At 46.0% G+C, this 24,671-nt stretch overlaps 1 protein-coding gene across 1 annotated transcript; it reads right to left on the minus strand.

The window, feature by feature from the left end:
- Window positions 1-511: 511 nt before the first annotated feature.
- On the minus strand, window positions 512-14,905 carry LOC129499428 (solute carrier family 22 member 20-like). Its single transcript, XM_055309129.1, has 10 exons — window positions 14,503-14,905; window positions 13,292-13,395; window positions 10,276-10,430; window positions 9,579-9,747; window positions 8,564-8,687; window positions 6,122-6,237; window positions 5,605-5,819; window positions 3,646-3,754; window positions 2,576-2,779; window positions 512-1,821 (listed from the first exon to the last, which is right to left on the minus strand). Exons 1-10 carry the CDS (start codon window positions 14,884-14,886, stop codon window positions 1,716-1,718), a joined length of 1,686 nt encoding a protein of 561 aa, XP_055165104.1. The 5' UTR covers window positions 14,887-14,905; the 3' UTR covers window positions 512-1,715.
- Between the last annotated feature and the right edge of the window lie 9,766 nt (window positions 14,906-24,671).

Genomic DNA, 24,671 nt, shown 5'->3' on the forward strand with positions numbered 1-24,671 from the left:
CTTGCTCCTCTGACTGAGCCAGCCAGCCAGTGTCCCTTATCAAAACCTTTTTATTTACTTATTTTAAAGATTTATTTATCTTTTTTTTTTCTTCAGAGAGAGAGCACAAGAAGGGGGAATAGCAGAGGGAGAAGCAGACTCCCTGCTGAGCAAGGAGCCCAATGTGGGGCCTCTATCCCATGACCCTGGGATCATGACCTGAGCCGAGGGCAGATGCTTAAAACCACCCAGGTGCCCCCAAAAATATTTTTAAACTTAGATTTTCTGAAGCAGTCAAGGTTTATAGTCCACTTTGATGTACTTCTTTACTCGAATTATGTTCAATGATTATGTTTTCAAAAAAGGGATTCTTATTTGTAAAAACAACCATAATAATTCATTGATTCAAACAAGAATCAAATATTGGTTAATTGTTAATACCTAAAGCTGATAAATAACAAATAATAAATGAACAAATTCAAAGCAAGAATTAGCAATTGAGAAACTTAGTGAAATTTATTATATTCTTTCTAAATCTAACATCAGACACTAGTAACAAAAACATGAACACAGCAATAATTCCATATGTCTTCTATGTTAGAAAAACTTAGATGTAGGAAAAAAATATACATTTACATGTCCACACTGAACAGAACCTCAGTCGTAACAAGTGGGCGCTGTGACTTTTCAGAAATTCAGGAGGCTCTTCTTCATACAGTACCCCATGAAGGCTTTCTGGTCATGGTCTCAAGCATATGTCCTTAAAACGACCATTACCAAACTGAGGAACAATATCAGGGACTACCAACAGGTGCTATGTCAATGGTGCTCAGATTAATAGCCTGGACACACCTATCCACCACACACCTATCCACCACTTGCCATTGGAAGCTCTCTGCTCATTCTTGGCTTTTTATAGTCTTGGGCATCCACCCTGTGATCTGGACAGATGGATGCAGCTGGCTCTGGGCTGCAGGCCAGAGTGCTGGTTGGGTTGTCTACAGGCACTGCAGAATGTGGCCTTGTCCTGTGGCTACTAAGAGCTGAAGCAGAGACCACATGGTCTGACGAGAGCCACTGCAGAAGAGACGAAAACCTTGCGGAGGCAGTCTGGGGGATGTTTTCAGCCATCAAGTCATCATTTTAGGTTAACCATAGAAAAAAGCTTGAAAAATACTTCTAGCATAAACATTTCCAAACATCCAGAAGTAGGAAGTACAAGGAACACCCTGCTTCAACCCTGGCACTCACTCTTTGCACTTTTCTAGTATTTTAAAGCAAATTCCCCAATGTTTTCATTCCTAAATACTTCAACTTACATCTTTTCTTCTTCTTCTTTCTTCTTCTTTCTTCTTCTTCTTCTTCTTCTTCTTCTTCTTCTTCTTCTTCTTCTTCTTCCTTTCTTCTTTTTATTTAAAGGGACACTGGCTTATATAACCCAATGCCACTGCCAACTTAACAAAATCAACAGATTCCTTAATATTTATTTAAAACTCATTCTTTATATTCAAATGTCCCTGATTGTCCAATACATGTCTTTTCTCAGTTGGTTTATAAGTCAAGTGATTCATTTGCCTTATAATATTTCCATATCACAGCACTATCGTTGCTTTTCCATTAGACGGTCAAGTGAGGTGCCATAGCATTTCCTTGGCAAGATCCCTCACGTTTCAAAATGTGAGAAAGTTGTGAAGAGAGGCAGGGCCATTCAGAATATAGTTGTGGTTCCAAAGAAATCACACTGTGCCTTCTACTTTTGTCATTTCTGATAGAAGTGAGACCAATCCATTCTTTGTGGTATTTTCACTGATGTTTCTTTTTTTGTCATGAGCCATCTTCATTCTGGGCAGGGAGAGGCACAAAACAAGCTGTGAGTGGAAAAGTGAGAGCTTCATGGATGGAAGGGCTCTGTCACTGCCCTGAGAAGGAGGGGCCTGCTGGGCCCAGGCGGATGAAATGGAGAGGCACAGCTGCCCCCAGGGAGGTGCTCCCAAGCCAGCCCAGCCCATCTGGAGCAGAGCCCCACTGCCCCACCGACCTACTGACCAAGCCCAAGACAAGGAACCAGACAAGGTTCAGATCAGCCAAACCACAGACAAAGGATCCCACTTGAAAAGAAGTGTTCAATGAATAGATTAGATGACCATCTTCCTTCAAAATAAACAGCATGGCTGAAATTCATCTGGAGTAACAGACTGACCTCATCTGGTCACCACACGTGGTTTTGCAGCCATAGGTTAGGTGAGAGGAGGGACTTCAGCCGTGTGACAGATCCCCTCCACATACAAAGTGATGGCATATTTAATAAAAGGAGACTATGGCAGAATTGTATATGGCCTCCCGCGTGATTTACCTCCAAATGCTTCATAGGGCTCTCAGACACTCACCACCAAGTTTAATAAACCTGAAGCGATTACTGTATTTCAGGTGGATGGTCAGGAGCAGTGGGAGCTGCCCCAGAGTCCTGACACGGGCCAAGGGAGTGCCCCAGTCCTGCCGGGGCAGCAAGGACCCCACTGACCCATTCTCACTGGTCCATCACCACAGGCTATGAGGACTTTCTGACATGCTGGAGAGGGAGCAGGAAGGGTCCTACCTCTTCTCTGTCTCCTGGATGGTGTCCAGCAATGGCTGGTTGTTAGTCTCTGTCAAAAAGGAGGCTGCTATAGCTGCCAGGATAGGCATGAGGCCAAACATCACAGGCTGTAGCACTGGGCTATGGCTTCCTAGGATGTAGACGAGGGGAGCCAAGAGGGAGCCCAGGCGTGTGCTGAAGATCCCGGCACTCATCCCTATCTGCCTGTGGTGAGAGAGAGCATAGGAAGGGTTAGGACCTTACATGCACGCTGCCATAATTCAAGCACCTGCAACAAGCCTGGTAGGATTTGGTGAATGAATAAATGGAACTGGGCCCTGAGTCTCTGGGCTGGTGCACCGAGAGAAGGCTGAGTGGCAAAGGGCCAGATCTTGGTATGGGTCATGTAGGGGTACATCACAGGGAAGAGAACATTCATCTCAGATGTGGCCCTGTATGTAGGATGCTTATTGGGAACCATAACAATGGTGTAAAAATTGACAGCTAATACTAACTGAGCACGTACTTCATGCCAGGCACAGTACTTGATGTCCTCGACTTCTTGATTTCCTACCACTATCTAAGATATTTACATTTTTCTGAAGCTATAGAAACTAGACCGTTTATGGGAGTGCCTGCCGTGCTCTAGTCATTATTCCAATAGCAAAGTGCTATGATAACCAAAATCACGTTAAAATAGTGACATGAACCTACTACTTTGAGATGTGACACCACAAAACTATTTCCAAATGGGGGCTGGTTTCACTAGTGGCCCAGCTCTGAGCTTTGAGGGACAGAGGCTGCCCTCTTGGTTCCAGAGGCTCTGATCCATCTTCTTCTTCTCCTCCTCCTCCTCCTCCTCCTTCTTCTTCTTCTTTTTTTTTTAAGATTTTATTTATTTATTCATGATAGACATAGAGAGAGAGAGAGAGATAGGCATAGGGAGAAGCAGGCTCTGTGCTGGGAGCCTGACGCGGGACTCGACTTGATCGGGAGGACTGGATCCAGGACTCTAGGACCACGCCCTGGGCCAAAGGCAGGCACCGAACTGCTGAGCCACCCAGGGATCCCCCTCTGATCCATCTTCTTACCTGATTTCAGTAGGGAAGAGCTCCATGGTGTATAGGTAGAGACAAGTAAAACAGCCAGCCAGGCTCCCTTTTCCAAATAAACAGAGGATCATCTGAAAGGTATTCATGTCTGAGAGAAGGCAGTGGGGTGGGGGGTAGACAAAAGGGAGTTAATTACATATCAATGCAATCACCTATCCTCATATCTCAGTGTGTCAAGGACCTCTCTGCCTCAGGGCCTTTACACTTGTGGTTCTCACTCCTCAGAGTGCTCTTTCTTCTAATCCCATCTTCAGATCTCGATTCATTTTTTAATTTTTTTTAAAGGTTTTATTTATTTATTCATGAGAGACACAGAGAAGGAGAGAGGCAGAGACACAGGCAGAGGGAGAAGCAGGCTCCATGCAGGGAGCCCAATGTGGGACTCGATCCCGGGTCTCCAGGATCAGGCTTTGGGCTGAAGGCAGCGCTAAACCGCTGAGCCACCCGAGCTGCCCCTTCAGATGTCTGATTCAAATGCTATTCTGGCAAAGAGGACTTCCCTGACCCTGTTCGCTGTACCTAGCCCACCGTATATTCCCTGACTCCCTCCCTGGACATCTCCTATGGGGCACTGATCCCAACTACAATTGACACAATGAAGCCATTGGTTACTGTCTGTCTCCCTGAAGGTTTCTGTGCTCCATGAGCCAGGGTCTGGTCTGGGCCGCAGGAAAGCAAGTGCTCAAGAAATAGCTATGAATAACTAATAACTAAACAAAGTGGATATTTTCCAATGAGGACATGGGGAGTTAGGGAGTGAGGGACGCTGAGATTAGCCCTGTCCTGGGGATTCAGGGAGGTGATTGCCCTACGGACAGAGTGTTCTCATCAGTAAAATGACAGAAGGGACAATCTTCAACATACCTCGCACTTGCAGGGTTTTAGATTTCTGGGATTCCTATGACCACCTCAAGTTAGTATCCCTTGCTACTGGATCTCAGATGGCTGAATTTATATCTTTATAAACTTATCTATAGATGATAATTAAAGTTTATTCAATATTTACCATGAGCTGGGCACCGGGATAAGAACTTTTACATATGATCTTTAATTATTTTTATCATTATTATTTTTTTAAGATTTTATTTATTCATTCATGAGAGACACAGAGAGAGAGGCAGAGACACAGGCAGAGGGAGAAGTAGGCTCCATGCAGGGAGCCTGATGTGGGACTCGATCCCATGCTCCAGGATCATGCCCTGGGCTGAAGGCAGGCACTAAACTGCTGAGCCACCCAGGGATCCCAATCTTTTAGTATTTTTAAAAAACTATTTCAAACATATGGAAAACTATAGAGATTGATATAATAAAAACACCCATGAAACCATCTTATTGTTTTCTCCAATGTTAACACGCATTAGCTGTGTGACCTTGGACAAGTCACTCCACCTCTCTGAGCTTTATTTATTTATGCTTTAGTTATAAAAGCACTTCATGGAGTCCTCATGATAATTAGATGAGTTGGTACATGTGAAGTGCTAGCCCAGTGCTTGGCATGCAGTCAATACCAAATAAGGGCCTCTTTTTTTAAAAAAAAAATTATTTATGATAGTCACAGAGAGAGAGAGAGAGAGAGAGAGAGAGAGAGAGAGAGGCAGAGACACAGGGAGAGGGAGAAGCAGGCTCCATGCACCGGGAGCCTGACGTGGGACTCGATCCCGGATCTCCAGGATCGCGCCCTGGGCCAAAGGCAGGTGCCAAACCGCTGCGCCACCCAGGGATCCCCAAATAAGGGCCTCTTAATTATTCTACCTAAATAACCGTGAGGGTCAACAGAGGGTATGTGGGTCAACTTGTCTACAATCACAGGAAACCACTTGAAAGCAGGTTCATGCAGTTCTCTAGTCTTCTCTGAATCATCAAACCAGACCTGTACATCATACAGGTTGTACATCATATCAGAAGAGAATTTTCATGAGACCCAGAAGAAAACCTCACCTTGAGGAACAAATGTGGTGACAAGGATCATGCAACTGGCCAACAACAACAGGGAGACAACAGTGATTCGGCGGCCAAAGTAGCCCATACTCAGGCCTGCCAGCAGCTTTGTGGGGAAATCCATAACTGTAAACAGCATTTGTACCCAGTAGATGTTGAACCCAAATTTCTGCACATCTAAGGCCAGCCCATAGAAGGAAAAGCCTGCAGAAAACCTGGATGAAAGAAATTGCCAGAAATTACTTCATACCCTAGAGGTGGCCCACGGTTTGCCTTTCTTTCCAACGGAAGGAGTCTCTGTAAACTTTTTGGCTATGGATGGGATATGATCTTATTCTAGAACCAAATACTCTCAGGTTCTAGACTTTGTCAAGTGTTCCTATCTTCTCAGATTGCTTAGCCACGGTCTGTTGCCTGCATGTGTCTCTGTCTCAAGCCAGTGGGGCACCAGGGAATGACAACTCAGGAGCAGGTGTCAGGTGAATGACTTGGGGATCACTCTTTGGGGCCCACTCACCATCCCAGGGCAATACAGCAAGTAACTTTGCAGAGTCCTGGAGTGCGGAAGAGATCTAAGAAGAATGGAGACTCCTTCACAGCAGCTGTGTCCTCCTGCATGTGGAAGGTTACCACCTAGTAGGAAAAGACCAGAGTGGGGATGCCAGAAGAAAGGGCTCTGGCCCTTAGTCCTTACACTTTCTGATGCCATGCAGTTACTTGATTCTTCCCACATTGGCCAATTCCTAAACACATTTTCAAGGAGAAATAGAGGACTTCAAATTTGTGGTGTGTATTCTCTTATACTAGCAACTTCTCCTTTTACTTTATTTTATTTATTTTATTATTTATTTGTTTGTTTGTTTGTTTATTTATTTATTTATTTGTGATAGACACAGAGAGAGAGAGGCAGAGACACAGGAGGAGGGAGAAGCAGGCTCCATGCCAGGAGCCCAATGCGGGACTCAATCCCGGGACTCCAGGATCGCACCCTGGGCCAAAGGCAGGCACTAAACCGCTGAGCCACCCAGGGATCCCCACAACTTCTCCTTTTAACTAGGTTTTCTTGAGGATCAAAGATGACCATCATTTATTGAGCACTTGTTATGTGCCAGATGGAGGTCTATGTACTTGATGTGAACTAACTTATTTAATGTAAGGGAGATTCCCTTATCCTTTAAAATTTTTTTAAATTTATTTTTATTTATTTGAGATAGAATGAGTGGGGCAGGAAGGAGCAGAGGGTGAGGGAAATCCTGAGGGGAGCTCGATGTAGGGCTCAATACTAGGACCCTGGGACCATGACCCAAGCTGAAGACAGATGCCCAACTGACTGGGCCACCCAGGTGCCCCTCTATAATCCTTTTTACAGATGAGGAAACTGAAGCTCAGAAGGTTAAATAATTTGTCCAGGATCATAGAGCTATTAAGTGAAGAGTTGGGAATCAAACTCAGGTGAATGGCCCCAAGTCTGAGATCCTAGCCATTGTTATTTTGCTTCTTCATATTCATAGTTAGAAAGGTCCCTGCCGGGACGCCTGGGTGGCTCAGCGGTTGGGCGTCTGCCTTCGGCCCAGGGCATGATCCTGGAGACCCAGGATCAAGTCCCACATAGGGCTTCCCGCAAGGAGCCTGCTTCTCCCTCTGCCTCTGCCTATGTCTCTGCCTCTCTTTCTGTGTGTCTCTCGTGAATAAATAAATAAAATCTTAAAAAAAAAAAAAAGTCCCTGCCATGCCTGGGTGGCTCAGCGGTTGAGCGTTTGCCTTCAGCTCAGGGCATGATCCCGGGGTCTAGGATCAAGTATCGTGCATCAAGCTCCTTGCAGGGAGCCTGCTTCTCTCTCTGCCTATGTCTCTGCCTCTCTCTCTCTCTCTCTGTGTTTTGGGAATAAATAAATAAAATATTTTTTTAAAAAAAGAAAGAAAAGTCCCTGCCTCCTCTTTCTGTAGTACCTCTCCCAATTCCCACTCTCCAGAAGCAACTGCCCTCTACTCTTCTAGGTGTTTCTTCTCATATTTATCTCATATTTCCAAATAAAATGCTACACTGCTATGGCTTGATTTTCCAACTTTAGATTGATTTATACTAAGAAAGAATGAGGATTTAACCCTCTTACTCTACCATCTCCGACCTATACCTCCCCTTCTGTCATTCTCCCAATGTGAATCTCATTCAGAGTTGAACCATGTAGCATACTCCTATTATATTTCCTTCCATGACCTGACCTTTTATTTTCCTGGAGTTAGTAACTGCCTCTTTTGTGTATTTGCTTGCTTAAATTCTGGGTTTCTTAAGTACCTGGCACTAATTTATCCCCAAATTCTTTGATAGAACCATAAACTCCTGTTAATAAGATTAAATATAACAAGCAATCTATTAGCATCAATTTTTTTCTTCAGGAAAGGCCATCAGTACATGTCTATCCTTTTGCTTCAGTGCAGACTGACTGTTCTCTAGGTTTTCTTTTTTTAAAGATTTTATTTATTTATTTATTCATGAGAATACACAGAGAGGAGAGGGAGAGAGAGAGGCAGAGGGAGAAGCAGGCTCCATACAGGGAGCCCAACATGGGCCTCGATCCTGGGTCTCCACGATCACGCCCTGGGCTGAAGGCTGCGCTAAACCGCTGAGCCACCTGGGCTGCCCTATTCTCTAGGTTTTCTGTACGACTTTTCCCCTTCTTCTTTACCTTTCTCCTATTTTGGATCTTCTATTTCCTGGATTCCTAGGTTCACATTCTTGTTTTGGTGGAATGTACCTGGTGGTAGCTTCTGAGAAAGGGTGTAACAGGACATCTTTGCCACAGGTCCTCTGGTTATCTGATGGTGAGAGCTACTACTTCTGGATGTAGAAACTTACCTCTTTGTTCACCCTTGGCAGGCCAACTTAAGCCCTCAGTGAGAATTATCACCAGGTCAGGAGGAAGGATTCGGGTAGTATGTGGGTTTTCTTTGTGCATACCTCTGGAGTGAGTTTCCTCCCCTGCTCCTTTCTGCCATTTAATCTTGCCACAGCCTGCAGATTTTTCACAGCCATGTCAAGTTTGTTGTGGGTCACGAGCCAGCAAGCCGATTCTGGCAGGCCCCTAATAGTGAGAGGGAAGGGGGTGAGGGAGGGAGAGGTCTGGAAGCATGATCAGACAAGGGCAGAACCTCCTGCCCCTGCAACCCTGACCAGCTGGAGGTGCCAAGGGGTCTCCACCCACAGTACACACACAGGGACTGGGCTCACTGCCCCAACCACCACCATGTATCAAGGCTGGCCCACTTGAAAACAGGGAGATCTGAGAAAGTCCAAATAAACAAAATGGGAATAAGGAGGAATAGGAGAGCAATTATTAATTGGCTGGTGAGCCCTGGTTAATGGGCTGGTGGTTGTTTCTCTCATTTCCTTTTTTGTCATATCACACGACACAAATGCAGGCATGTATGGGTTTTTTTTTTTTTTTTTGCAAAACTGTCGCCAAGTTGTACACGTCTTCTGCCACCTGCATTTCTCATTTAATTCTTTACTCTCAATATCTCTCATGGCACTAACATGGATCCTCATTGTCATTTTTATGGGAGTTCCCACTTTCATTGTGGCTCTGGATTTTTATGGTAAATCTCTTCTCGGCTGAGTGGAGTGGCCAAAAATCTTCAAGTCTGACCCTATGAGGCATTTCAGGGACCCAAGTGAGTTTGGGGCACATAAAGGGCCTCATAGTCACTCAAGACTGAATTTGGTATGGGGTGAAGTGTGCAGCCACTTAGAACTCTAAATGGCATAGACTTTTCACCAAGGATGATATGGAGGGAAAAAAATCAAATGGAGACACCTTGTATACCAAGGGTCCCTTCTTCTCTCCTTAAGGAGGTCAGATCTCAGCAGGCCCAAGCCAAAGTAAGCTCTGAGGTCGGTCAGCAAACACTCCTCATGAAGACAGACCAGACCAGGCAACTCTGTACAGTATATTGTGTATCGAGAGCTGACGTACCAAGAATACAGAAGAATAATCACGTAGGTGACAGATACTGTGCCCTGTAGCCAGCGCCATTGCCGGATGAAGTAGGCCAGGCCGGAGAGGATCACCTGGCCCAGTGTGATCATATACATAGCGTAGGTATTGACCAGCGTCCGCCTCTGCGTCGGGGTCCACTCCATGGCTAGGGATGACAAGTCCAGCATTGCTGGTCATCAGCTCCACAGGGTCAGGGCAAGAGGTCAGCCCAGGTCGGTCAGTGACAGAGATCCCAGGCAATACCCTTGCAGAACTTTACCCTGCTGAACCCGGTTGATGGGTGGGCTCTGCCCCTGCACTGGTCCTTCCTTCTGCCCAGTGCCACCCAGGACACACAGTCCCAAGCACCTTCGGCCATCTCATTCGATCTTCATCACCCCACTATGCAGGAGCATCTGTGATGATCCCCACCTTACAAGCAAGGAATATGTCACTGGAGTTGGGAATTTGAGCCTGGGGCGCGTAAGCCACCACCAAACAGCAAAAACTTCTTGAGGACTTTCTGGGTGCCAGATATTAGTCTATAAATACACATGAGATGATGAAGGTGCTATCATTATCACCCCGTTTTACAGATGGGGAAACTGAGGCCCAGGCAGGTTAACTGGTGCCTCCCCACCCGACCCCGGTGGCACAGCTGTTGGAAGGGCCAGGGCTGCGCAGGTGTACTCACTGAGGCAGAGGCTGGCCACGATGATGCCGGTCATCGCCATCCCGCTGAGGAACCTGAAGGCGCAGTAGGCGGGGAAGCCGGGCGCGCAGGCGGCGCCCAGGCCCACAGCGATCATCAGCACTGTCGCGCTCTGCAGCACCCTCTTGCGCCCGTACCTGCCACCGAGACGGAGTTGCCAGGCTGAGCCTGGGGCAGCTGCAAAGGGGACTAGTGACCGCTCTGCTCAGGCCTTTTGCTCCAGTCTGTCCTGTCCACCTGTCAGTCCCCTATTTCACTGCATCCTTAGAAAAAAGGGCTTTGGAAGCCGCCTTCACATGTGATTGACGGGCCTTGGAGGGGACCACGACCTCTTCTGGACACCCTCCCACTTGAAGAAAAAGGCCTTGGGGAGGAACTCCCTCCTTCCTTGCTTTCACAGGGAGGTGCAGGGCCTCGAATGTTCCAGATGAACCTTGACCTGACGCTCATTCTCTTTTGCATCCTCTCAGACCCGTGTGTGCCAGGCAGGAGCCGATGCCGAGGACTCCCTTGCCCCTTCCCATGAGACCCCCCTACCGCTCGCTGGCCACAGCCCGGGCCTGGTGTCACCGTACTACGAAGGGCTGTGCTCAGATGCCAGTGCCAGGCTTGCTCCAGGCCTGCCTGTGGAGCTTCCAGTCCACTTGGGAGAAATCAGACAGTAAGATCAACAGGCCACAGAACAAACTAAAGCAGAGCAGGGGACCAGGAAATGTCAGAGGGTCGGCAGTTGTAAATAGGGTGGCAGGAGAAGCCTCCTCTGGGAACATGACACAAGTGCCATGAACATAGTGCTGAGGTGTGCTGGGGGCTCCTTCCGCATCATCTCAGGTCAATGTCATTATTATCCCCAATATACAGATAAGAAAACAGAGGCTCAAGCTTAAATGACTTGCCCCATCCCTCAGCCAATGAGAAATCCACACCACTGTTGATTTGAGGCTGTGAGAAGTGACCCGAAGGGGTGTCCTGGAAATAGTGCCCCTGGTGGGGAGAACAAGCAGTGCAAAGACAGGAGGAAGAAGCAGAGGGTTGGGTTCACTGCAGTGGCTCAGGGGCTGGTCCAGGGAGCCCCAGCAGGCCACACACTCCGTTAGGCTTCCCTGGCCAGGAACTGGAGAGCTGGTGAAAGCTTGAGCAGAGGAGGGCTAGGATCTGTTCTGTATCTAACAAGATTGCTCTTCCCACTGATCTGAGAGTAACAGAAGGGCTCATGGATAGGAAGAAGCAGGGAGGCTCCTTCAAAGGCTGTTTCCGCCAGCCAGGTACAAGATGAATAAGGCTGCTCCCAGAGTGGCAGCCAAGGGGGTGGTGAGAGGAGGAGGTGGGTCCTGGTCTATGATGATGATGGAGCCGACATGGTCTGCTGGTGTGATGGAGAGGAGGGAAGTGGTGGAGGAGGTGGGAGGCAAGGGAGGGGTGGTCAAGGGGGTGTCTCAAAAGGGAGCAGGCAAGGGCAGCCCGGGTGGCTCAGCAGTTTACCGCTGCCTTCGGCCCAGGGCCTAATCCTGGAGATCTGGGATTGAGTCCCGCATCGGGGTCTCTGCAGGGAGCCTGCTTCTCCCTCTGCCTGTGTCTCTGTCTCTCTCTCTGTGTCTCTTATGAATAAATAAATAAAATCTAAAAAAAAAAAAAAAAGGGAAGCAGGCAAGCAGTGGGGAAGTGGTGGGTTTACATACTCTCGACATCATTCCACTCCCTACCTGGGCTCTTTCCAGAGGTGGATGCTACAGACCTAGGGTTCTACCTCAGACACCCTGCAGCTCTCAGCTTTCGGAATACAAGATACTAGTTGGCCAGGCTGCAGGCCCCTACTTACTAGGGACTGGCATTGAAAGCAAGAGCTCCCTGCAGGCCTCATGGAGGTGACTTAATTCCCTCTTTTCACCTCTGGGTAGGGTGCAGGTGAGGACAGAGTCTGGGGCCCTCCAGGTGGCCTCCTTTCTGATGAGCAAAGCGCTGGCTTTACCAGTCCCTCCTGCCCAGAGCTTATGGCTGGGCATCTCAGCACAGGGGCCAGAGGCTGTGTGTTCTTGGAGCCCAGCAAAGGGAGACAGGAGTGACTGGGGCCACTAGGTGACTGAGAGAGCCCCTCAATTGTACAGAAATGATCCCCAGAGCTAAGTGAATTTTCTAAGGTTTCATAGAGGGCAGAGGCCAGATCCTACTGATGTTGTCCACTGAAATGCTCTTTCTGCTGCACTGGGGGAGATGCATCCAACAGGGTGGCAAAACTAGAAGATACTGTACCCAGGGCTGGCTTTCAGAAGACATTGTACCTTGGCCTGTTCAGCTTTAACCAGGATTATCTGTCTAGATAGAGCTGATGGAAGACAGAGCTTCTTCCTCATGGCATCATCATCACTTCCAAGAACATTGACTAAATGTCCATGCTGGAATCTGTTTTCTCTAGGACCAGTGGTGCTAAGCCTCCTCTCATCTATAAAATGTGAGCAGCTACACAGGGCTGTTGAGAGGACGTGGGAGAGCGCTCAGCGGAATTAGCTTTCCACCACACTACTGGTCATCACAGGGACTCCCGCTTCCTGGGGAGGTGACAGGTGGAGGCGGCCCTGCAGGTGAGGTCATGCATTGGCCAACTGAGGCCACAGCTGCTTTCTCAGCACTCACAGGATGAAGGCGTTCTGGCACGTGACTCAACATTCATCAACAAGCAGGAAGTACTTCGACATTAACGATTGCAATTCATTTCAGAACAGAAAAAGAGGTGCCATCACCTCTGCCACATCAGATGCATGCCCAGAGGACTGTCTCCTAGGAAAGTGGGGTGTCCAGGGCCTGGGCAGGGAGGGGTGAGCGCTCCACCTTGGCTCCTCTGTTTGAGGTATCAAGTGTGGCCCTGGCTGTCTGGCAGAGAGGAAGAGATGGGAGGGTCTTCTCAAGTGGGATCTTGAGCCTTCGAGGACACTGTGGGGACAGCGTGAATGCTAGCCTTGTTGGAAGATTCTGGAGACTACCTCGGGCCTCCTCCCCTCACCTGTCAGAGAAGATGCCAAAGGTAATAGCTCCCACCAGCTGTCCCGTCATGTATATGGACTGAGCAATGGACTTCAGTGACTTGTGCTCGCACACCAGGTCCCACTGGAGGAAAAGAGAAGTGTCAACAGGTGGCTAGTGCACCCTCACCCTGCGGCTTCCATAGAATATCAAGAGCTGCTTCATCACCTCTTATACACTAATTGACCGTCCTATAGCTTGTCCTGAAGCACATAATGCTGCCATCATGAGCACTGGTCCTTTTATTTTAAATGGCACAGACCTTTATATCAATGTCACAGTGATGAATTAAGCACATTATCTCAGGTGTTATATAAAACACAGAGTCCCAAGTCTTAGGAAACCTCTACCCTAAAAGAAAGATGACCAACATGAATCTAGACCCAGTTCACTTGAAATGCTTCATTTTTCCCCCTTCTTTTTGTTCTCATTTCATTCAGGGGTCTGAGAAATTGGGTGGGGAGAAAATGGATGTCATGTCAATTTTCTGACTGCTTTGCAAATAGCTAAGCGAAGGCAAAAAAATGATCAGACCACGTATCAGCAGGGAGACAAATCAATCAAACATATCTGAACATCTTACACACACAGAAAATTATTTGGCAGAACTTGGGGCCCCTCTATGATCCTACAACCCCACCTCTGGGCATACATCCAGCAGAAACGAATATCTGTGTCCACCCCCAATACAAGTACAAGAATGCTCCTAACCATGATATTCATAATAGCCCCAAACTGGACACCATTGCAGGTGCATTTCAGTGGTAGAACAGACATGCACTCTGCGGTATATTTGTACAATGGAATGCTCCACAGCCCTGAGAAAGAACCAACTCCCGAGGCATGTATCAACATGGATGACTCTTAAAAATCTATATTGAATGAAAAAAATCCTAACACACTAAAGAGCACATACTCTTTGATTCCATTCATGTGAAATTCAAGCATAAGCAGAGCCAAGTGATAGTGATGGAGGTCTGAATGGTGGTTATGGGGCGGGGGCAGTAGTGATACAGAAGGCTACAAGGGAGCCTTCTGGGGTCCTAGAAATAATCTGTATCTTGATCTAGCGTATATGTATCCAGCTGTATATCTAAATTTTAAGCATTTAATGGAATGAGTTATGTCTCCATTAAAATAAAACAAACAAAACATCTGAAGACTCAGCATTCAGCTGTAGTTTTACCTCACCTCAGAAACGATGGAGGAGTCAACACTTTGGTCATACACCCACCCATCCAGGCAGCCCTCGGTGTCCAAGTTCAAAGACGAAGTGCCATTGAGGTTTAAGATCTGCCAGTGAGGCTCGGAGAACCTCAGGCAACGCTCAGGCTTCTGGTCCTTGTCCAGTGGGATGAAGACTCTTAGCAAATCCCCATCTCGGACACCACCTGGGACCTGAGACCCGTTGGTCCAGTTGACCGGCCGGCAGTGATGCTCTGGGGTCATGGCTGTGAAGTTCTGCAGGAAGTTGTGACAAGTGATCAGGATGGCAGGGAACATAATGAGAGCAGTTTGGAGGATTTGGAAGTTCCCCATGCCGCCAATGGTGTGCAGCAACTCTGAGAATCCCATCGTGCTCTCTCCACTGCACCTGTTCACCGAAGCTCCTCCACATACACACGCACACACGCACACACACACACACAATCATGGTCTATTTTATATACTCACTCATCTTCTTGTTCTAGTGGGAAAAGCTCTTGGGAAAGAGCTTCTGGGCATTTGTCCAGCGCTATGATACAATCACATCTTATTTGCTCTCCATCAGGAAATAAGATGTTTCTACGTAAGGATATTTCTTCAAGGAATAAACTTTTCATGTGATCATTTAAATGGAAGCCTTCCAGAGGAGTTCCTTGCGTCTTCATTGTGTAAGTCCATGGTCAATATTTATTGAAGACCTGCAGACCGGTTTTCCCTCACAGCTTATGGGCATCATTACAGCTGTGTGTGTAGCAACTGAAAGTGACACATCCTCTGAGTTAGGCTTAGTGAAGATGAGAGGCAGAACCGTAGGCCATAGTCAGACTCACACATGAGACAGCCCCAGGCCAAGATCAAGGCCTGACTGATTTAGCTGGTAAAGACATAAGTCACTTTCAGATTTCAGGTCTGTTACTCACCTAGGCAGCGGGAAGGCGCATAAGCCAAAGGTGCCAACAACCTGAGATTCTTGTCCTTGGTGCCAAAAAGGACAATCTTGAAACCAAAGAGGTCAGGGGATTGCAAGGTGAGTTGTGGGGTGCTCTGCAGCCGAGAAACCTGTTTCAGACCTCAGTTGAGTGCCTTTATATCCTGTAGCTCTCTCCTGAGGAGGGCGATCAGAGGCCTCAGACCACATCAGAACATGGAGGTGACCAGAAAGTCTCATGATGTTTCAGGGTAAACAGGTGGGTGAGGGGCAGATGGCCTCATAGTAGCTCCCATAGTCCTCCTACCTTCTGATGTCCTGGAGGACTATAGCTTCCTGCTCAGAATTAGATGAGCTGTGGTTCAAGCCTCTGCCTACATGGCCTGTGTGGACATGGGTGGGTTCACCACGGCGCCATGGCCAACACATTCCCCGAACTTTCACATGCAGCTGAGGCCACACCATCAGATACTGAAATTAATTGTACTGATAAGGGCTTGAATCAAGTATTTTTTTAATTGTTAAAATTGTGAAAAAATACACATAAAATTTGCCCTCTTAACCGGTTTAAGTGCCAGGTTCAGTGGCATTAAATACATTCATGGGGTGCCTGGGTGGCTCAGTGGTTCAGCACTTGCCTTTGGCTCAAGGTGGGATTCTGGGGTCCTGGGATCAAGTCCTGCATCGGGTTCCCTGCAGGGAGCCTGTTTCTCCCTCTGCCTATGTCTCTGCCTCTCTTTGTGTGTCTCTCATGAATAAATTAATACAATTTTTTTTAAGTACTGCATTATAAGTCTTACCACATTTTGTTTATCCAGTCATCTATCAATGGACACGTGCTTTACTTCCACATTTTAGTTCTTGTGAAACTGCTGCTAATAACCATGGTTGTACAAATATCTCTTGGATGTCCTCCTTTCTATTCTTTGGGAGTATATACCCAGAAGTGGCATTGTTGGATCATTATGTAATTCCATTTTTAATGTTTGGAGGAACCACCATACCACTTTCCACGATGGCCGAACCATTTTACATTCCCACCAGTAGTTCACAAATGCTGCAATTCCTACACATCCTCGCTGACACCTGTTATTTTGTTTTGTTGGTAATAGCCATCAAATGCGTGTCAGGTGGTATCTTTTTTTTTTAAGATTTTATTTATTCATGACGGACAACCACTGAGCCTCCCAGGTGCCCCACGTAAGGTAGTATCTTTTTTTTTTTAATTTATTTATTCATGACAGACACACACACACACAGAGGCAGAGACACAGGCAGAGGGAGAAGCAGGTTCCATGCAGGGAGCCCAACGTGGGATTCGACCCTGGGTCTCCAGGATCACACCCTGGGCTGAAGGCGGTGCTAAATCACTGAGCCACTCGGGCTGGCGGTCAGGTAGTATCTTAAAATTTTTTTTTAATTTTTATTTATTTCTGATAGTCACAGAGAGAGAGAGAGAGACGCAGAGACACAGGCAGAGGGAGAAGCAGGCTCCATGCACCGGGAGCCCGACGTGGGATTCGATCCCGGGGCCTCCAGGATCGCGCCCTGGGCCAAAGGCAGGCGCCAAACCGCTGCGCCACCCAGAGATCCCAGTCAGGTAGTATCTTAATGCAGTTTCCATATGCATTTCCCTAATGACCAGTGATGTTGAGCATCTTTTCATGTGCTTGTTTATTGGCTGTTGTCTGTCTTTGGAAAATGTCTATTCAAGTCCTTTGCCTATTTTTGGATTGTGTTAACTTGGTTAGGGGGTTTAGGTGTCCTCTATATATTCTGGATATCCATCCATTCTCACATATATGAATTGCAAATATTTTTTCTCATTCTATGAATTACCGTGGACCAACTCCCCTTCCCTTGCCTTAGAAACCATCAGACTAGAGTGATGGTTGTGCTAGCTGCCCCTCTGTGGGCTGCCCAGGCTACACAGCCCAGCCCCTATCAGAGGACAAGCCAGCAACATGTCATGGAATAAATAATGCAGTGAGAGGCAGCCACATACCTCACCTTAACAGGCCCACAGGAAGTACAGAGCAATGTGATTGTCCATTGCCATCTGTGCTGGAGAGTTTAGAGCAACCAATTTCTAAGAAACAAAAACCCATCCAACAATAACAAGAGGAAAGTAAACGGACCGAGCCAGTGTTCGGAAAGTTAATCTTGTTCTGTCCTCTTGAGTGGAGGCTGCTCCCTCCTGGATTCGGTAGTTGTTGGCAGGTGTCTGATTAAGACTCTTTATTAGGGGCACCTGGTGACTCAGTGGGTTGAGCATCTGACTCTTGATTTCAGGTTCAGATCATGATCTCAGGGTCATGGGATTGAGCCCTTCATCTCCGGGCTCTGTGCGGGGCGTGAAGCCTGCTTAAGATTCTCTCTCTCCCTCTCCCTCTGCCAAAGACTCCTTATTTGTCAGTGGTCAAGTTGAGGGTGGCAGCGAATATCTGGGTCAAACTGGCCAGATATCCCATGAACAAGAGCTGAGAGAAAGCAATTAGCATCCCTACCTGTGCCCTGACTTCCCACATATAAGATGCTCCCTTCCTTCCACAGCCCTGCCACCCCCATGCCTGGTCCCTCAACAATCACTTTCCCCCTTCCAGTCTTCTTCATGTCTTACCTGCATCATTTCCCCAGGCTTGTCTCCAGGGGACTGAACAGTTTTTTCCTTATGTCCTTTGTATTATCCTAAATCATTTCCCACCATCTGCCTCGTGGGCCATCCCTGGTCACCTTAGGAGTCTACACTTCTTACTCATGATCATTAGCATCAATATTGACATTACTGATGGCTCAAACCGGCGAGCATAGTGGCTGCAAAAGAAGCACAGGCCAGAGTCCCCCACCCCAGCCTCTTTTTTGCTACTTGCAATTCTTGTAGCCTCTGTGCCCAGGGGTAGGTAGACATGGGAAGGGAAAACTAGAAGGTGGGAGGTTCATCATGTGGTTTGGCCTCTTAGAGCCAGTCTGGGCCTCCTCACCTCTCCCCAGCTTCACAACCAAGAGCTCTAGGAAAGCTAGGGACTTCTTTAAGGGGAATCACTGAATTTAGAGCAGTGTTTGCTGCACTGGGCACTGAGCTCCAGACATCCAATTGTCTTTTTCAGTTTATCTTTTAAAGTCCACCTTTTGGGACTGGGTGGCTCAGTGGTTGAGCATATGCCTTCAGCTCAAGTCATGATCCCGGGGTTCCTGAATGGAATCCCACATCGGGCTCCCCATGGAGGGCCTGCTTCTCCCTCTGCCTATGTCTCTGTTTCTATCTCCCTGTCTCTCATGAATAAATAAATAAAATCTTAAAAAAAAACCCTTTTGGGGTTACCTGCTGCTTGGCAACTCATGCTAGATCAGCATGTTGATCCCATTCATGTGGCACATGGGTCATGGAGACAGTGACATCTTTCAGTCCTCCCACTGCCAGGCACCTGACCACAATGCCCGTAGGTCAGTGAAAATGTAACCAGGTGTGTGCTGTGGGAGCTGTTTTCCAGGGTGAGCACCACAGCCCACCACTCTGCCCAGTGAGTCGAGTTCCTCTTCCCTGTATGGTTGTCAGCAGCAGTGGCTGGGACCCTGCCAGCCCTTACCTTACTTAGCTGATCGGCCCTCAGCAGACCTTCCTGATCTTGCCCTGCCCAGGGAATCCTTGATATTTGGATCCTGGGCACCTCGCAAGGCATCTCCCTGTGGCCACAGCTTAGAGATGCCCAGAAGACTGTTGTCAAAGTCTCTTAAAAACTATTGCCCTGACTGGTCAATGCCTTAGGAGGTAAAGGTAGAGAAGTCTGGAGGCTATTTGCCTGCTACTGTAAAGATTATTAGAGGGGTCAGCAGGCACATGAAGGAGGCCTGTTTAAATAGTTCACTCTTGAGGTGCCTGAGTGGCTCAGCCCGTTAAGCGGCTGCCTTTGGCTCAGATCATGATCCTGGGGTTCTGGGATGGAGCCTCGAATTGGGTTCCCTGCTCAGCAAAGAGTCTGCTTCTCCCTCTTCCTCTGTTCATACTCTTTCTCTCTTTCTGCCAAAAAGATAAGTAAAATCTTAAAAATAATAAAGAGTGAATTCTTGTATCATCATCAGAATTTGCCTTCACTTAGTTTCTGACCAGTATTTGGTTTTATGCCATGGGCTGTGACCTTTAATCTTCTGATTATTCTTATTTTTTATAGGAAACTTCCTTGTCGAGATGTTTGTTAGAGAAAATCAGGTCTATTCACTTAAAGATATGTATTGCCTTTGTCCTGCCCAATTCATGGTAACTACCAACTAGGTGTTCAGAGTATGTCCATAATTAACCCTAGCACCTGAGTTAGGTAACATACATTTTCTTGCTGGTTAGGAAAACTATTTCCAGACCAGTGGTCTCAACCCGAAATAATGACATTGGTGTCCCTGGGAGTGGGCCCTATGTAGCACTGCTATTTTTTAAAAAGCACACAAGTCATTCCAGGATTGAGAATATCTATTTTAAATTTTCTTCAAAAATAAAAATTAAAGGTGTTTATAACAGATTTGTTTTTAAAACTGTTAAAAAAAAAAAAAAGGATGGCTGAGTGGCTCAGTGGTTGAGTGTCTGCCTTTGGCTCAGGGCGTGATCCTAGGTCCTGGGATCAAGTCCCACGTTGGGCTCCCTTCATGGAACCTGCTTCTCCCTCTGCCTATGTCTCTGCCTCTGTCTGTCTCTCATGAATAAATAAATAAAATCTTTAAAAAACAAGGAAAAAAACACCAACTTTCCCCAAATAGAGTCACTTGTGCTAAACCCCACACCAACAAGCCAAGACTTATTACCTAATCCTTTTTTTTAAAGATTTTATTTATTAATTCAGAGAGAGAGAGAGAGACAGAGACACAGGCAGAGAGAGAAGCAGGTTCCATGCAGGGAGCGGGACGCAGAACTTGATCCTGGGTCCCTGGGATTATGCCCTGAACTGAAGGCGGCGCTAAACCGCTGAGCGCCACCACCCCCCCCACGGGGGGGGCTGCCCCTTATTACCTAATCTAACTGCAGTTTTTGCCTTTCCTACCGTGGAATTTTAAATCAATCAGTGTAACACTTCCCGATCAACTCTAGGGAGGTATTCTGCCAGATAGACCCCTGTCCTTCCCTACAAAGGAAAGTGACTGTAATAATTCTTTTTTTGTTGTTTATGAATTCCATGTTGCTGCCTAAAAAAAAGCCTTTTGCTTAAAAAAGGCTTTTCATTTTGTACAGCTCCTTGGAGCTCCTTTTTGTTTGCTAGGTAGGATGCTGCCCAATTCATGAATCATTGAATAAAGCCAATTAGATCTTCAAATTTAATTTGGCAGTAGTGACAGGATCCAAAGCCAAACTCTATTTTTTTTTTTTTTTGAGTAGGCTCCATGTACAATGTGGGGCTTAAACTCAGGACCCTGAGATCAAGAGATAGGTATTCTACTGACTGAGCCAGGTTGGTATTCCCAAAGCCAAACTTCTGAGGGCATTTGGGGACAAGAAACATAGGTGTGGTACCCTAAAATCTCTTTTTGAGTTCTCTGCCTTTCTTGCTGTTTCTGAGGCTATGGGATAAGTTTCTCTTGGTTCTGAGCTCTGCTTTATTTGCATCTGGCTCCTGGTCTAATTGACCTTCTGATACAGGATGGATCAGCCTGAGCTGGTAGACAATTCTGTCTGGAGTCCAACTGAGCTGCCAGGTGATTCTGCCTAGAGTCAAGCCTCTAGCCTTCCAAACAGCAATTCCCAGGTTTTGTTTTGTTTTGTTTTGTTTTGTTTTGTTAATTCATGAGACACACACACACACACACACACACACACAGAGGCAGAGACACAGGCAGAGGCAGAGGGGGAAGCAGGTTCCATGCAGGGAGCCTGATGTGGGACTCGATCCCTGGACTCTGGGATCACACCCTGAGCCGAGGGCAGATGCTCAACAGCTGAGCCACCCAGGTTTTTGAGTGGAAAACACCCAGCCCTTAACCCTTTCTGAAGATCCTCATGGGAACTGTTAGCAGCAATCCTCAGTCCCCAGTTGTTGGGGTCTGCTGGTCCCATTCTTGCCCCAGTCCGAGGTTCCAAGGCAGTTGTTGGTGGTGTGCACAGGCCATTTGCTTGGCCAGGATGCAGTGACATGTCTTGGTTACTACTCATGTATTAAGGTGTACCTGTTTCTTTGTCTAGTCTTACATAGATAAAGGCTAGTTGCTAATGAGAACTCCAGGAGTCAAAAAAAAAGTCTACAAAAATTGGTGAGCATTTAAAGCATTTAAAAGCTGTTAGAACACTTGCCACCTAACCACTCCATGTTAGGATAAATTGGTCTCAGAACAGGTTAGATTGACACTATGTCACCTACCAAACTCAAGATTTCTGAGGTACATGGTACCTCAGAACAAGGCAACAGGTACATGGTAAAACATCACATAATTCCCAACTCAATGGCACATCCTTTTTGGGTATTAGTTGGGCTCCAAAATACCCAAAGCCTTAGCTAAAGTAATAATAATAATAATAATAATAATAATAAATGGGGTCTTTGAATTCCAAAGAATTCCAAAGCCTGAAAGAGCCTACTACTTTCAGCTCAGCTGTTGATTTTAATTTAATTTAATTTAATTTAATTTTATTTTATTTTATTTTATTTTATTTTATTTTATTTTATCTGTTGATTTTATATCTAAGAACAGTGGTCCCTGAAACTGCAGACAGCTACAAATATGGCAAAATCGTGCTATAGCAGCAATGTCCACGATAGGCAAACTATTGAAAGAGCCCAGATGACCATCGACAGATGACTGGATAAAGACGATGTGGGATATACATACAATGGAATATTACTGAGCCATCAAAATGAATGAAATCTTGCCATTTTAACACTGTGGATGGAGCTAGAGGGTACTATGCTAAGTGAAATAAGTCAGAGAAAGACAAATACGGTATACTTTCATTCATATGTGGAATTTAAGAAAACAGATGAACGTAGGGGAAGGGAAGGAAAAACAAAACAAGATAGAAACAGAGAGGGAGGCACACCATAAGAGATTCTTAACTCTAGGCAACAAATTGAGGTTTGCTGGAGGGGAGGTGGGTGAGAGGACTGGGTATCTGGGTGATGTGATGACCTCTGGGTGTTAAATGCAACTGATGAATCACTAAATTCTACCCCTGAAACTAATAATACACTATATGTAAACTAAATTTAACTTAAAATTTAAAAATTAAAAAAAAACCCAACCAAATAAATAAAAACAACCTGAAATTACAATGGCCATTATGTGGATCGTTCCAATAGGTAAGCTTATTCTTTAAAAAGCGCACTTGAAAAAAAAAATAAAATAAAATAAAAAGCGCACGTGAAAGTAGGGGTTTTCAAATTAAACAAGAACGGGATACCTATTGGCATGCAGAAACCTCCAAAAGGCTTCAAAATTACAAAATAGCTTCATTGAAAGACTTATGATAAAGGCTAATGAAAAATTAAAGATATAAAAGGTACGGAGAACAAAAGACTAGGCGGAAGTAATCCTATTGCTTCTCTTAATGATCCTTTGAGCACTAGTTCTATGATCCTGTCTGAACCGCCTTTCCACTATGGAGATGCTGTTAAACAGGTACCTTTTGAAATTAGATCACTCAAGGCGGGCACCTGGGTGGCTCGGTGGTTGAGCATCTGTCTTTGGCTCAGGTCGTGGTCCCGCATCAGGCTCCCTGCATGGAGCCTGCTTCTCCCTCTGCCTGTGTCTCTGCCTCTGTCTCTCTGTGTCTCTCATGAATAAATAAATAAAATCTTTAAAAAAAAGACCACTCAAGCCTATGGATGATCCTCTTTGGGTATCTTGCACTCCTATAGGTCAAAGGCCAATCTAAGGGCCAGAGACATGTTCTTCCTTTTTCAAAAAATCCAGGCCATTGATTACTGATCTTTGGGAGTGACTCTGGATCTTGTGAAGATAATATCTTTTTTCACCGTCCTTGAGGATGGCTCTTGGCCCTCCCATGGAGTTGTTTAATACTGCCAGAAATATTTGCTGTTTGTCCTAGCTGAAACTGACAAAATATTTAAAAGAATTTTTAAGTAGCTCTGTGGTTGGAAGTTGGACGGGTTGGTAGATGATAAACAGAGCCTGAAAAGAACTTTTTTGGGGGGAGGGCCTTTACCCCTATGCGAAATGTCTCCAAAGGGACAGAAAACCTTTCCAACATGGATAGATGGATGTGCCAGTCTTTTCTGATATCTTTTAGGTGGCAATACAATTTTGTGAAGAATTAAAAATAGCTGTCTTTGTTTTTACAACACAAGCCTCAGGTGTGGCTCCAGGAACAATTCAGTCTGTCGATTTTTTTTTTTTTTTTACCAATCCCTAAACCTCCCCTACTTCTCTCCAAACACTTGTCCTTGTGCCTCTGAGATGTAAGTGTGTCGCCTGGTCTTCTCCAGGAAATTTTACCTAGGTCATCTCTTTAAAATACCAACATCAGGGGTGCCTGGCTGGTTTCCATCGGTGGACCATATAACTTTTTTTTTTTTAAGCTTTTATTTATTTATTCATGAGACACACACAGAGAGAGGCAGAGACACAGGCAGAGGGAGAAGCAGGCTCCATGCAGGGAGCCCGATGTGGGACTCGATCCCAGGATCCCGGGACCACGACCTGAGCCAAAGGCAGACGCTCAAACTTTGAGCCATCCAGGTGTCCCGGACCATGTAACTCTTAATCTCAGGGTTGTGAATTTAAGCCCCACATTGGGTGTAGAGCTTACTTAAAAATCAATAAAATCAAAAATTTTTAAATAAAGTGAAATATCAACTTCAGGGAAGCAATTCTTATCAGGAAAAAAAAAGGAAAGATTATTTGAAATTTAAGCAAATAAAAAACAATAGCAACTTTAAGTGTCTTCTCCACAAATACCTATATTATGGTTGAAATCTTAGAGTGGAAGCTATAAGGTCTTTATGTGTCTGTTGTATGTTCACGTGTGTCTATATATATGTGTGTGGTGTAGATGTGTGGCATTTTATACCACCAGATGGCATTGCCAAGATTAATTTGCAGAAGAGCTCCCCTTAACTGGCTTAAGAAAATTAAGTGCTTATATAAATTAAATTCACAGAAATATAATAGAAACATAATCCAGATGGGGGTGTCTGGGTGGTGGAGTCAGTTGGGCATCCAATTCTTGTTGTTTTTTTTTTTCATTTATATAGACAGAGAGAGGCAGAGGGAGAAGCAGGCTCCATTCAGGGAG

This window comes from Nyctereutes procyonoides, unplaced genomic scaffold (genome assembly GCF_905146905.1).
Source record: "Nyctereutes procyonoides isolate TBG_1078 unplaced genomic scaffold, NYPRO_anot_genome, whole genome shotgun sequence".
NCBI lineage: Eukaryota > Metazoa > Chordata > Mammalia > Carnivora > Canidae > Nyctereutes > Nyctereutes procyonoides.